General features: G+C 44.3%; 1 protein-coding gene across 1 annotated transcript in view; it reads right to left on the reverse strand.

Moving 5' to 3' along the window:
• Nucleotides 1–1,558: 1,558 nt before the first annotated feature.
• Nucleotides 1,559–15,809, reverse strand: part of APCDD1 (APC down-regulated 1) — a 32,013-nt gene continuing 17,762 nt past the window's right edge. The window contains exons 4-5 of the mRNA XM_024580431.3: nucleotides 4,228–4,549; nucleotides 1,559–2,840 (exon numbers count right to left, since the gene is read on the reverse strand). Coding sequence (XP_024436199.3) covers nucleotides 2,389–2,840; nucleotides 4,228–4,549 — 774 coding nt within the window. The 3' untranslated portion in view covers nucleotides 1,559–2,388. The remainder of the gene's footprint in view (nucleotides 2,841–4,227; nucleotides 4,550–15,809) is intronic.

The raw sequence follows: 15,809 nt of genomic DNA on the forward strand, positions 1-15,809 counted from the left end.
AGCCCAGGAAGAGAAGTCCTGCCCCAGCAAGCCAGTGGAGTCTAGAACAGCCAACCTTTAATTAATTACTATATTACCCAAACCTAGTATTTGCCAGATAGAACTACCTGCTACTAATTTAGGGGTAGGCTTGCCAGCACCTGACTACATTTTATGGAGTATTTTAAGCTTGCTATAGAATATTGTAGACTCAGTCATACCTTCCTCAGAGATAGCATCTTGGTCTTAAGTTAATATTTCTGATCTTAAACCTGAATGACTCTTAAAGGTAGATCACTATGTTTCTTCAAGATGATGGGCAATCACTTGGGAAGATCTTCATGGGATACATGGGGCCTTACATTTAGAAATACTTATTTGTGTTAACGTGACTGACATATGCAAGATGTGATAATATGTGGGTGAAAAACAAGCAACAGGTATAAATCTAATTGTGTCACTAATTTGTGAATAAATATATTGGTCATTCTCTGCACTTGGAAGTGATATGAACATGTGAATTTCATGTTATCCCCAAATTATATCTGTGCGTGTGTATATTCCATATATACATGTTAATACCTATACATTTGGGTATATGTATATACATCTGTATACATGTGTAGGTACATATAGATGTAATGTAGTTTTTAGAAGTATGGATAGATAAATATAGGTGAGCAGCTATGAATTAAGTGGCTCTAAATCTCTCACTTTTATAGTAAATCACCTGAGGTATTCTTTAGCAGTAAACATAGTTTCTCACATAATTTTATTATATCCTTTAAAGATAGCATTAGTATTAATTAAATAGATCCGCAGATAAGATATTTTTTTTCTGGGAGTATTTCGACATCTTTGTTTATGAAACTTGGCAGATATTAAGTTAGTATTTTCATTTGAATAAACCCACATAGTATGTATGTACCACAACTTAAAATATAATCTCAACATACAGCACTTCGCTACTCCATGCCATCCTTATAACTTAACACCACATGGAATGCTACAGTGTTTCACAAATTTATTTCTTAAATACAAGCATGACTCTTAGACTTGATCATGGTTTCCATGTTCACTTTTAGCTACACCCAGGATTTCCAGTTGCTCATTATTTCCCTCCATCAGTCTCTACTGGCAATAACACTAGGTGTTCAGATAGCACCGTTTGTAATAATCCAGAGTAATGGGCAGACATGACTAATGCACCCTCCCCTTGTCTGTGAGAAAGGCTCTCACAAAGTCTATATACGGTGACCCTGAGAGCTTCTGCCGTGACAGAGCCAAGGCAATGGCAGGACAGAAGCTGAGTCAAGCTCGCATGTCCCAAGGTAACGAGACTGTAATCAAAGCCTGGGTTTCACACAAGTCAGGAGCCTAATGGGAGTACCCAGCTTGGAAGCTGCTGCTGCACTCTCTTTGACAAGCCGGGCCGTTAAACACCGTAAGTGTGATGAGTATTCATCTCTGACAAGGGCAAAGGTGCCACAGTGAAGTGGCATGTGCTCACTCCTGACTAGACACAGCATGAGCCAAGACGAGTATCTTAAGAAGAGGAAACTGTGGAACCAAAGGGCACTTCGTTATTCATGTGGCATTTATTACTTGTCACCATCCCATATTCCTGTCTGATAACAGGACTGCTTTTGATATTTGCTCAGCTGCCCTTGTCTCCTCAGCAGGTAGGAAAGCAGCATGCATTCCCAACCACCCAGAAAACAGCATCTAACCATCTTCTTTTCTCAACAAGCTAAAACAACAATAGTTTAAATTACTTTGAAACTTTAATTTCAGGTACTTTCCCACTCAACATTTGAAAGTTTGGATTCTCTCCTTTTTTGTATAAAGGCTGTCAAGGTGGTTAAGCTAAATTGTGTGTCTTTTTCTATGTACATATCTACACCCAAGTCTCTTCTTTATTAATAAAAGGTGTGTTGATCGCAGTCCCAAACCAACTCTGCACTGGATTCCAGGTTGTAAAACTCGGAGAGGAAACAGTTTCAAAGGACAACAGGAAGCAACCACAATAAAAAGATATAGCTTGATATTCATTTCTTCTAAGTCCAACTCAGAAACAATAATTAAGAGGAAGAAAAGAAGAGGACCTAGCTTTCACCCTGCTCCCTTTACCAAACACGCTAGCCCCAGACACTCTGCGGTCTTAAAGTGCAATTACTATTGTGAAGGCACCCAGGCCAGGGATCCGACTGGATAGAGTTCAAAGCAGAAACTTCAAACAGTTCTGCTCATGACTCAGGCTGAGAGGGAGGGGCGAGGTGGAGGAGAAAGGGCATGACAGTTCTCCAGCACTCAAGTGCAACGGAAGAAGTGTGCTCTCTTTTCATAAGGAAAAAAAACTTAAATTGTAAGGAAACCAGGTTTGGAAAAATAATAACTTTCAAAAAATTTCTATCTGGGGACATGCCAGTGTAGCAGAGTCAAAAGGCAGGCAAACGCAGTACAGAACCAGGGACAAGTGCTCCTCCTAGGTGCCCGGCTCCCATACTGTTGAGCCCTGTGGTCCTCAAGGAAGTCCTCGGGCCGGGGCACCGAGGAAGCACACTGGACTAAGGGCATCTGGTAGGATGTGGCTCTCTTCTCAGGCCTGTCTGGACTGGACCCATCACTGGGCCTCTGGCCATTGAACAACAGATAGCGGCCGCGGGTGTCCTGTTCCATTTTGAAGATCTCATATTCCGTGTGAGGTAGTTTGATTCCCAGTGCCACACAGCCATTGGTATGGGTCACATCCTGCTGGACGCCCACCTGCCAGGAGCCCTCAGCCCCACATTCATTCCCATTGAAGACGTTGAGGAGTGAAGCTGTGGCCGCATCCATGGGGGTGACCTTCATGTGATTCACTGCAAAGGAGAGAGGACAGTTCTGTGACTCCAGGGGAGGGAGCGTGCCGTGCAGAAGCCCACGAGCACCCGCAGGCAGCACTCCATCTCTACAATGCCCTGTGATCTAAACCAACCCTGGCACACATCAATCTAACTGCAGCCTGAGTAAAAAAGCATTCTCAGGTAGAAAGGCCAGCATCTTGCTCTGAATGACAATCGCACGAGATTTGTGTGATCAAAATACCTACTACCTTTAGCATATGAATGCTGAGCCCAGATTGCAGTTGATCGCAATTGTCTTTGGTGACACTGACTCTTTGAGATTGACAAAATATTCAATAAAACTGGAATTCTGGTTTTTATGAAAAAATTTTAAGGTTTTTAAACAGATGTGGCGTCAAACACCTATACTAGTTAGAAGTCTTGCAAATTAATACTGGCCCATAAATCAGGTAACTAAAATAAATTAGGCTGCAAGCAAGAAACGTGAGTAACTATGTTAAATACAAACCCCAGCATTTATAGAGGATGTCTTTTGAAGGCCCTCCCAGGAGACTGAATTCTGTGTATACAAGGGAGGTCTGGGGTGAAATCAGACAAATATGGCCATTATCTCAGCTACAACTATCAAAGGCCCATTCTTGGAGCAACTCTTCCTTTCCTAAGAATAGGGTTAAGATGCCCAAGGACTTATCTGGGTTATCAGCAATACTTTATACTAAATACACTGAACCATGAAATGCTATCCTGAAAGCAGTCATACCCAGTGTCAACACTGTCCCTCTTTGCCATGACAGGGCTGACGCCATCTTACGAAGAAAAATCTAGATAGAGGCCAAAAGATCTCCCTTCCTCATAATAGCCCAGTGAATCTCATTCCTTACTTTCCTCACTCATACATCCTAAACCTCCCACCTTCGAGAAGCATGTGACAAGTTTCCTGGGTAGGACAAACCCAGCAGTGGAAATGACAGTTCTGAGTCCCTGATGTGTAACTAACACCTGCTCTTTATTGCCCACTAGAGAAAGCACAATGCATGCAGTGTGATATTATCACAAAAGTAGATCAGAATATGCCATGAGCTGCACATAAGGAAAAAACACACAGACTTGAGATTTCATTTCTAGTCACAGACTTATGGGCCACATCTGACACCACACACAGTGGTGTGGGCTCCCGGCACCACGGCCTGCAATTTGAGCAGCCCACCCTGGCTGACAGAGAGGAGCTCAGAGGCTGTCATAAATAATGACCTTGGGGCAGAAAGTGTTCCCTACTAGCTTCTCTAACACCTCTAGCAGGTAAGAGGCCCTTTCCCTTGGGTTCTGCCTCAACAAAAGCCACAAAACTGCTCACTCTCCCTCACCCACTGGGCTGTTACATTGGGGTTTGAGGGAGACCTACCTTTGAACACAAATTCGGTTCCTCCCATGACCCTGGAGGAGTGCACGCCCCGGCTGTAACGGCCCTTGGCATAGATGGTGAAGGTGGGGTGCTTGCAGACAGGGTCGGAGTAGTGGTAGTAATGCCCTTCCCAGGTGTTATTGTTGTCATGGAAGATGAAGTGGCGTGTGAGGAAGAGGACTTCGGGCCGCACCTCACAGCGCTGGCTCACCCATTCACCATGCAGGCCAACAGTCAGGTCAGCCTTGGGGGGCAAGAGGGGAGGGTGATGCTCATCTGACCGGTGGATGATTCGACAGGCTATGCAGGCATGGTCGTGGTTCTGCAGTCACGAGACAAACACAAGGAGAGATCTGTCTTCATGAGAGAGCAGTGTGCATGTGCTGTGCAAATGGGGATCGCCACGGCGCGGTTGGTGAGGCACCTGAGCACTGTCACGTGTGACCTGGGTACCCAAGAAGTACCTGCAGCCATGCTCCACAGCTTAGGTGGGGTGTGTGTGCATATGTGTACACATATGTGTGCTCACAAGTACACATGTTTGGCCAACATTAGACACTTAACCTAAATATTTCATAAAGAGATATGGACTCTCTTTAGAATCGTATTACATTTTCAAACCATGTGTGCTAGATATTTTCAAAAAAGGACTGGCATTGCCTCATACCCATTAGGATGGCTACTATTAAAAAAGAAACAGAAAATAACAGTGTTAAAAGGATGTGGAAAAATTGGAACCCTTGTGCAAACACTGCTGGTGGGAATATAAAATTGCAGCTGCTCTGAAAAAGAATTACTACATCATCCAGTAATTAGACTTCTGATTTATACCCAACAGAGTTGAACCCAGAGTCTCAAAGAGATGTTTTTTCACCCATGTTCATAGCTATTATTCACAACAGCTAGAACAAGGAAACAACCCAAGGTACATTGACAGGTGAATAAACAAAATATGGTATACTCATACAGTGAAATACTCTTCAATCTTAAAAAGAAAATTCTGACACATGCTACAACATGGATGAACCTTGAGGGTGTTGTGCTAAGTGAAATAAACAAGACACCAAAGGACAAATACTGTGTGATTCCACGTCCATGACGGGCCTAGAGTTGTCAAGTTCATAGGAATAAGCAGTAGAATGGTGGCTGCCAGGGGGATAGGGAGTGAGTATTTAATGACCACAGAGCTTCAGTTGGAGATAGATGAAAAGTTCTGTGGATGGATGATAGTTGCATAATACTATGAATGTACTTAATACCACTAAACAATGGTTAAGATGGTAAATTTTATGTTACCTGTATTTTACCACAATTAGGTTGTTTTCATTAAAAACAACTAGGAGACACAAACACTTTTTAAAAAGGACAGCATCCAATTGCTGTGGATAACAAAGGGAGCTGTCTAGTAAAGGGCGTGAAGGAAGAGGCCCAAAGGCTGGCAAGAGCAGAGCCTCAGAAGTCGGCAGGCACACCTGCCATCCATTTGTGTCTGCAGGCCTCGGGGTTTGGGAGGTTTATAGGCTCTTAATATGCTTCCTGCTTTACAGCTTTAAGCCACTTAATAAGTGCAAGATAGCTGCGGCTCTTTCAGGAGCTCCCCTCTTGCTGAGTCTGCTTTGTAACACTAACACAGACCCTGGAACAGGGCTCTAGGTCTGTGGCTAGAAACCAATTAATAGGGTGGTCAGACACTGTCAGCCATGTAAATGCGGGTGGCCTGGAGGGCTCAGAGATTACATAGAAAGCTGAAGTCTAGAGGACAGGAGAGCTGGGTTCTTGACCATACCTGCCATTGTCCAGCTGTTTGACTGTAGTCACAGATACCAGGGCCTGCCTCACCTGGACGTGGGGACCACCTATCTCTGCTATAATCCCTCCCACACAGTGGGCTGTAAAGTCGGCTGGCCTAATAGGCACTGGCTATGCTGGAAGCACAACTCAAATCTGATCAATGCTATGGTGGGGGGTTGACCATTGAGGTTCAGCATTCAGGTGGATGGCCCACAGACCCCAGCCCTTGTGCTTGCGCCCTTGCCCAGGGGCCCATGCAGTACAGCAGCTGGCTGGCAGGTGGGTGCTCTGGGCATATAGGCTGGCAGGCAGGCACACGATTAGTTTCTCAAAGTCAGAATTCCAAACCTCAAAGCCCTTTTCCTCTCCAGCACTGAATCAATAATGTAAGGTTGCTGTGACTGTTGTTCAGTTAAACACTTGACCATCTCAGAGAGTGGGAGAGCAGTGGAGGAGAGGGCCTCCCCACTGCCAGCGCTTTACATTCTCCTCCAAGGAGAGCTCAACACTTGCTCACTCGTTGCTGTGTTCATTATTAGATGAGCCTAGATTTATACTTCGTGAGACAGAAGGGTTCCTTTACTAATACTGTTTGCAGGTTGTAGGTGATGAGATCAAACGGATAACCGCAGCGTGAGATGAAGGCTATGTAGCAAGGACAGACAGGACTCGCTGTCCTGGGTCCCAGCACGTTTCTGGGCCTTGTGCTTTCCTACAAAAGGCTCTGGGGGAACACAGGAGAAGCTGCTGTCTAAAAGCGATGGTAAGGAAACAGAGAGTGAACATCTGCATACAGCCGTGCTTAACTGCCTGGAAGGACACAGCTTCAGCCAGGCCCTGAGAGCCAGGCCCCAGGCCCAGGCTTTCAGCAGTGACTGTTGCTTGGCAGCTGGTGATCTGGGGCAAGTTATTTATCTCTTCATGTTTCAGTGTCCTCATATATAAAAAGGGGATTGTTATACTTACTTGCATAACTGCTGCAAGACATGAGTGATAGATTAAGGTTCCCACTCAGTGAATCCAAAACCACCGTAAGGAGGAAGACTAAATAAATAGCATGTTCCACTACATGTGCCACTATCTTTCAAATGCACATTAAGGTGAATAAGATACACATTAGTTAAAAGAAAGCGTCACCAAATTCAATAATTTTACCATCAAGTATTTTCTTAGTAAACTACCAGGAGGTGAAAGTCCCAAAGTTTTTTTGAACCTGGAAGGGAGTTCTGATACTCTAAAGCTGAGATAGGAAGTTAATATGATTGATGTATAATATCTTATTAGCTCCCACACACAGGAAGCAGCCCCTTACCTACTGGCAAGCACTGTCACGCTCAGCAACTTTGTCAAACTGTCCCTGCTGTCTCTGCTCCCTATCCATTCCACAGGGTCTGAGTAAAACCAGCCCAGTGCTTGGAGTCAAATATCTGGGATCTCATGGACAGGAGAGTGGTTCTGGTGTTGATGCCTAAACGAGGACAATGCACTCTGTAGGAGACGGCCTTGGAAAGAGAGGACCCTCTAGAAGCACAGGTCAGGCAGCTATCAAATCACCCACAAGAGGTCCACACTACTCCACCTGGAGCTCCCAGCTGGCAGCCTGCTTACTGCTCTGCCACCTGCCCACTGAGCAGAGCAGGTCCTAAACAGCACAAGTGGACTGCCTCTTTACTTAAACACCAACCAGCCTCTACCTCCCCTTCCTCCCACTACCCACAACTTGCTTTGCTGTCTGTAATTTGGAATTTTAAAAACATCAACTGTGACCACTTCATTTCTGGCCTTTCTAAGAAGGCATAAGTCTCAATCCCTGAAAAGAATGTTTATTTCCTCCAATACCACATCAATTCAGAAACTGCCCAGGGGCTTCTTAGGTAAGAAAAGGCTTGGTGGGGGAGGTGGGCACAGCTGTCAGGCTCAGGTTGTCCTATAAAGGTGCTGCCCCCAGCATGGTAGCATCTGGGGTTCACATGGTGCTTTTAAGTAAAATGGGCCAGGGCTCTTGAGCTCTGAGATGAGGACCCGGGTGAACTGTGGTCAATTCAGTGAATGATGGTCTTCAACTGAAGCATTTCTGTTTCAAAGCAGAAAAAAGCAGATCAGGTAGTTTTGGGGGAACTTGCCATCCATTAGTTGGGTCTGTGAGAATTTAGGAAGGGAGTAGGAGGCCCTTAGCTATTGGTCTTGCCAAATTCCTAAACTGGTTTTTGTTTATTGTGGTAAAATAAACATAATGTAAAACTTACCATCTTAACCATCTCATGTGTATGGTTCAGCGGTACCGAGTGCATTCACACTGTTGTGCAACCACCACCACCACTTCCAGAACTTTTTCATCTTCCCAAACTGAGACTTAGTATCCATTGAACAGTTAACTCCCCTTCCCTCCTCCCAATCCAGCCCGACCACCACCATTCCACTCTCTGTCCCTGTGGCTTTGACTACTCTAGGTATCTCATATAAGTGGGATCATACAGTATTTGTCCTTTCTGTGACTGGCTTATTTCACTGAGCATAATGTCCTCAAGGTTCATCTATGTTGTAGCATGTGTCAGAACTGCCTTCCTTTTTAAGGCTGAATAGTGTTCCATTCCGTGGATAGACCACATTTTGTTTATTCATTCATCTGTTGATGGACACTTGGGTTGCTTTTACTTTTTGTCTATTGTAAATAATAATACTATGAGCATGGATACACAATGTATTCCAAACCCTGCTTTCAATTCTCTTGGGTCTCTACCTAGGAGTGGTATTGCTGGATCATATGGTACTTCTGTGTTCAACTTTTTGAGGAACCACCATACTGTTTTCCCCAGCAGCTGCACCATTTTACATTTCCACCAGCAATATACCAGGGTTTTAATTTCTCTACATTCTGGTCAACAATTGTTATTTTTTCTCTAATAACCATTCTAGTGCATGTAATGGGTCTAAGGAGGTATCACTTGATTTATATTTCCCTAATAATTAGTGATGTTGAACATCTTTTAATGTGCTTATGGACTATTTGTGTGTCTTCTTTACAGAAATGTCTATTCAAGTCCCTTGCCCAGTTTTTAATAGGATTTTTTTTAGTTGACCAGTTACTCTTTAAAATAACTCTTCAGCTGGCATGAAGAAACCAAAGACATCATAAATGAGGGTGCACTTTGGCCCCTCTGTGGACACTGTCAACAAGGGGACAGCTGACCGATGGTGGGATAAGGGGAGCACAGCTCTGTTTGTAGACAGATTTTTTAAAAAATCAATTTGTGCTCTTAATTCCTTGGATTGAATAAAACCCAAAATACCTATAGGAACAGTTAAGGGAAGCAGAAGTTAAAGCCTATATATCGAATTGGCTCTAGTGTTTCCCTTTTCCAAGATGCTGTTCTTAAGTAGTAGCCTTTCAAGATTAACAAAAGGGAAGAGTTTTTCAACATGAAGAGTAATTTGTACTATGAAATATCACCTGCTTTATGAATTTAATCTTTTTTGGGGAGCCATGTTCTAACAAATGACTCTCATCTGAGAAGGTGTCCTCTCCCAGGTTTTCCAATTGGGCTTCTACATTACTCCCTTCCCCTGAAGTTCAGAAAGGGCCTATTTTAAAGTCAGGGTTTCTGTACACAAAAACTCTGAAGATTAAAGCAGGACATGTTTCCTTGTTGCTATTCTTCACACCAACTATAAAAAGCTTTAATTCCAAAGAGGGAAGGGAAAGAAAAGAGCCTTACACAATTAATCTCTTGAAAAAAAATCAAGCTTATTGTAAAAATGAAAAAAATCAACCCTAAATTTTGTAAGTGAGAAATGCTCTAGGCAAAGAGTAGGGTTTTGCCCACTCTCCTTTCTGATTCCTGTCCAGAGCCCTGAAAATACATTAAATAACTGCAGCTGGCATGGACAGGGCATTTGAATCTGAGGAAGTTCAAGTGCATTGCCTCCCAAAGAGACCTCAAGTACACTTTACAGATGAGTTCACCAAGGCACAGAGAGAGAATAACGTGGCTCAGGTGACTTTATAAGCCAAAAGCAGAAACTGGAATATAATTTGGTCTTGGGGCTTGCTGAGAACTGCTTCCTGGCCCCTGGCTGCCTCTGAGGCTGAGGTTCTACAAAGACATGTCTCCCCATGAAGGATTCCAGTCCCTAGGAAAGGTTTTCTCTGGCCGATGACTGATAGGGATTCTCCAGCTTTGTCCCGTTTCCTGCCAATATTTATTTCTAAAGAGTTGGTTTGTCATTTGCTGACAATATCCACTTATTCCTAGCATCTTTCCAGAATGGAAGAAATTACTTGATGTGATCTTGTTGTGAATAGATCAACTAGAGAAACAGGCTGAATAAAACATTTCTTGGGCTAAAATTTTGTTCGAGGAGAAGGAGAAATAGGAATAGACGATGAAAAGTTCCTTTCATAGAGTTTGTTCCATGCAATAAAAAACACATTAATGTTTCTCAGGAAGAAGCCTGCCATAGCCAATGATTGATGCTGAGAATTTTTTACAACTGCTATTCACCATGTCTTTGATTAAATTTCTACTGTGGGTATTGCTACACTTAGAGCCTTTCCAGATTTTCTCCATTTCATGTTAAGTTCTCTAAGGCCAAGACCAATGTGCTCTCTCTGCCTTACTTCCCATGACATCTGGGAGGGTGCAATGGGTATGGTAAAGGTTCTAAACTGACTGATTTAAAATATCACTGGGTATTTTAAAATATGACTAGAGTAAGGCAGCATTTATCACAAATGATGATAGTGAACTGGCCTGATGATAGGGGCCTCTTGGGGTGCTTTTCAGGTCTGGGATCCTGAAAATTTATGATCTCAGGCTCATTCTGACCATCTAAAGGCATGGTGATGACTACACACTCTGAAAGAGGCAGGCTAGCTTGAGGGGCCGCTGCTGGGAACAGGCAGGCTGCCCAGAAGAGCAACACTACATTTCCAGAAATGGGTTTTCTAAGAAGTTTAGAATCTAAGGTATCAGCTCACAAGGACTTTCTTGTTTTACGTTATCAGAAAATCACACAAAAGATAATTTTGCCTCCACCCTGCCTATGCATACACACTATGTATATACTCAACAGCTAGATAAAAAGAACCACAATAAGCTGGTTCTTTAATAGAAGTGACTTTAAAATGGTGTCAGAAGCAAATTTTTATGTAGTTTTTATTTGTTTGTTTCTTCTCCTATTAAGTTGATTTAAATAGTTAAAGCAGACTTATCTGAGTAATTAAATTTGCTGTAAGTGCAGTGGACCCCCTAGGTTGACCTGCTTCTCCTCGTCCTCTCCCCAGAGTGTGGAGCCAGTACTCCCACACAGCAGGGACTTCATACCAACGTTCTGAATGGCTGACTCCTTGCTTGCTCAGGCTTTCCCTGCCCTTCAGCCTTCTTGCCTTTTAAGGCAGGGGTCCCCAACCCCCAGTACATGTCTGGATGCAAGCAAAGCTCGCCTGAGCTCTGTCTCCTGTCTCCCCCACCCCACCCATCCTCCACAGGTGAGCTTTGCTAGCCCGACACCTCCCCTTCCCGCCCCAAGATGGTGCATGGTGCCAAATAAGGTTAGGGACTCCTGTTCTAAGGGATGAAATGTTTACCACTGGCATTGCCCCTGACAAGTATTTCTTGGTCTGTTAATTCCTTAAATTAAGCAACCTTGCATGCCTGTTGATCTGCTGAAATACTGTGGAGTCAAGACACATAAGGAACTGTTTTTGCAATAAAAGTATATGCCAGCCTCTGTGTAGTACAACAATCATGTGACACTTCATACCATGTCACACTTGTGCTCTCTCCACACGACCTTTTGGCATCAAAATCCCATCATTCAACCTCAGTTTCAGATAATATGCAACATTTGCAACCTTGGAGTTAAAACACCCAGCCCCAGTGAGCAGGATCACCATTTTCTTTAGAAATCAACCTTAACGTTGGAGGGGCATCTGAAACCATTTTAGGTCATGACTCCCTGAACTTCTCAGTCTGCTACCACCTCTTCCATCTCCCTTCATTGTGGCAAAGCCCTCTCCTCTCCCTGCGCTGGCAGAAAGAGAAGGGACAGGATTTCTTCTATGAGCACCTGGCTCTTTGTGTGCTTACTCCTGCGACACCCACTCACCCTCCCACCTGGGAGCCACACCAAGCACACTCCTAGGGAAAGACCGCTCTCTGCTGCAGATCTGTCTCCTGGAGTTGGGCTGACAAGTCCAAACTCCATGGCCACCTGGTTCAAAGTCCCTCTGATGTCATAGATATCAGAAAGTCTCAGAGTTAATCTGTATTTTTCAAACACTCTGAAAAGACTTGGAAAGGCATGATTCCTCAGAAACAAATGCTTGTTCATTCAGTCTAGACTCTACAGGTTTCTACAAAATTCAAGAAAGTGCACAAGTAATTCCTTCTTCATGTACAGTGCCCAGCTGCTCTTAAAAACATGTGGTGCTTATCTCCCTCTGATGTGCAGTCCCACTGCTGTACGCGTGTGCTGGGTGGAATATCTAAGGCACGTAGTGTAGGGAAAGTTGTCGGGTTTTCTGACAAACCCTTTGATTTACAACCCTGTGGCTAAATCAGTGCAGGAATTTGGAGAAAGACCAATTCCTTTTGCTAATGAGACTGATACCAAGGCTTTAGCGTTACCAAGGACCCCAGCAATCATTTGCCTTTAATTACACTTTGATTCTACCACATGAAGAAATGTACCTCACTACCTCTTCAACTGCACAAGAATCTAGGTAGAGGGTAATGGCTGCCCAAATGTTAAACTCAATTCAGACAAAGCATCTTCTCTCAGGGTTATTTCAGGTGGCCTTGATTTTTTTGTAAATGAAGTGTAGCCAATTTCATCCTGAGAGAATCCTCCCAGCACACCTGATTTTCTTCAAACATAATTTATTTGCCAAAGGCCTCTGAACCTCACAGCAAAGTTGTATAAAACTTAGAAAAACAAGATGATTTAATGATTCTATTTTTACATGGTGTCCCGTTTCCAGAGGGGTTGAGACTAGTGGTTTCAAACTCAATTTAGCATTTAAACTAATTTTCAACCAGGTCTCAATGGACCAGCAATTAGGGAAGGCAAGGAGTTCAAAGGGGTGGGGGCATGCGGTCTTTCCGGATGTGCTCCCAGCCCCCCTCCTTCTTCCTGCAGACCCAGCAGGCAGGGAGCACCTGGGGCTTTGCTTTTGGTGTCTGGAAAGGCACCAAAGGCCAAGTCCATTTATTCCTTCTCATAGCTGTCCTGGGGAAGGATTTAAAAACTTCCTGAAGACTCTGCTGCACACTGCAGGCCAAGACCTACAATGCCAGGGACAACAAGAGAAGAACGAGCCCTTTCAGCTCCCAGAGCCAGGCAGACCTCGGGGCCTGGTCTTCGAAGGACCCCCCTTCCCCAACTGGCAGCCTCCGCGGTGGAGGGCACATGCTGGGCCCTGGACGCCCGCCTGCCTACATCCTCCTCCTCCCGGGCCTGCCGCCATCCCCATCCATGGCCACAGCACTCTGAGCCCTGGAGTCCTAACTTTGAAAGATGTATTTTAATTTTGGTGGTGATTGTATCCAGGTAATTTAAGATCATGACACAAATGTCAAAAGGTACAAAAAAGTATAGAGTGACAAATTCTGTCTGTCCCCCAATTGTTCAATCTCCCTCCTCAGAAGCAATCATTACATTTCCTATGTACCTTTGTAAACTTATCTTCTTCTTTTATGATTAGTTTTACACAATGGTATCATATTTTTCATGCTATTCTGTGCCTTCCTCTTTTTTTTTCTTAACAGTACATCTTGGATAATATCTAAGACCCAAGGTTTCTTCTACTCTTAATATTTCTTGAATAAGGGAATCAGACCTAGGATTTAAAGGGTTTACTTCTTAAGAAACTGGGTAAATGTTCCCACAACTGCCTTATCAGAGGAGGGAGAAGAAAATGGGAGGAGATTTTTCTAGCCAGGCACCATAAAACACTTTGATGCCCCTGGTCAGCTGTCACTCTCATGCTTCTAGGAGCCACATGGCCAGAAGAGTTACTTACTCCAGGCCAGGGGAGAAGGGAGCTTTGGTGACGGGTCTGTTCCAGACGCAGACAGCATTCTGCACATGAACCCAATCCAATCTTCTATTTTACCATTTTATAGAAAAGAAAAATTGAGACTCCCAATGGTCAGGTAATACTACTATGCCCCACAACTGATGACAAGAGAATTGGGTTCCAGGATTGGCTACCATCTCCAAGTCCATATTCTCGCCAATTTATTGAGACGATGTTTAAAAAAAAACAAACTCTGCAACCAATTTTTTGCTTATAAAAATTCTAAGGTCAGCCTTACAACTCTCATCCTCAATTCTCCACGCCAATGTTAGTAACTCACTTTCAAGACATTTTTCTTCCCAGAGCCACAACTGAATGCCTTTCCTCTCCCCCCAAACGAGGCTCTATTTAGTGAGGGATGCTGAGCAGGAGAACTCTCTCCTTCAGACCCAGGGGAGGGAGGGAGAGAGCATCATCTGCAGCTACAAGTCTTAGGAATATTGATTTTACCTTTTAGACTTTCTGATGAGCCATGCCACCAGAAGTACCACAGTGAATTTAAGGGAGAAGAGAGAGGGGTGAGAAAACAATATGGCCATATTAATACTTTTTTTTAGAGTCCTAGTAAGCACTTGAAATCAAAGAGCGTACATGGGCATCTGCAGGTAAGGAAACAGAATCTGAACCTGAGTGTTTACAAATGACCAGCCCAAGGTCAGGTACAGAGCTGGAAAGAGGGGTCCCAACTCCAGCCCAGGCAATTCTGGGGCTGCACTGTGCCTCCTCCTTGAGCAACGCAGCCTCCTTTCTTCTTACTCTTTCTTCAGCCCCTTCCTTCACTACCCCTGAGTTTCGGCTGTTTTGCTGCTCATTAGTGCCTCCCCTGTGCCTCACAGGGTGAGTAGGGATGAAAGGGACTCTGCTGGCTTAGCCAATCTTCACAAAGGTTCAGAGTGAGACAGGGGCTAGTGTTCCTGGCTCGCATGAGTTTTCTGAATTATCTGTGGACCGTTTTTACTTAAGACATTCTTACACCCCGTCACCAGAGATAATGTAAAAGTTGGCTGGCTGTACTCAGAGGAAACCAAATGTACGTATGAAAATCTCCTTCCTCCACTGCTATCACACACCAAAGATTTCAACAAAAGTGCTATTTAGCTGCAACATTCAACATAGACTCTGGGTAATGCTACCAACTGGAAAGGTCCCATGATGGAACTGGAAGCTCATTACTCCTCTGTTTTCCCCAAAACAAGGCACTCACCCAGGTGCTACCCTGTGGAAGATTCTCCTTCTTGATGCCTTTGCATCACTGTGTGGGAAGGTCACAGCTTAGCCCTCACCCAGCACCTCCCACCCCTTATCCCAAGAGGATATCTGGGAGAGGGCATGAACAAGGCTCTCTAGCACACTGCCCTAACTCACCTTTTCCTTCTCAGTGCCTCTGGCACTCCTGAGGCACAAGATAGTACATCTGGCTCCCATTCTCCATTGTAAGTACCCTCCATGGCATCTGAGCTACCTGAGTGTGGAGAGCCCAGGGAGCTCTGGTCCTGAAGCCCTTGGTCCTCAGTCAGCCTCACCTCACACAGGAGACTGTCCCTGACCAGCTGCATCGAGGGGAAGCAGCCTCCGCCAACTGGGCTTCCTCAGCAGGTTTCCCACCGTTATAATAAGGGTGACTTTCATTGCATGCACTCACAATAACACCACTAGAAAGATAACACTGAGTGGTCTTTGGCAGGAGAAGTATTCTGTGATCACTTCACTA

The sequence above is a fragment of the Desmodus rotundus genome, chromosome 10, assembly GCF_022682495.2.
Source record: "Desmodus rotundus isolate HL8 chromosome 10, HLdesRot8A.1, whole genome shotgun sequence".
NCBI classification, from domain to species: Eukaryota; Metazoa; Chordata; class Mammalia; order Chiroptera; family Phyllostomidae; genus Desmodus; species Desmodus rotundus.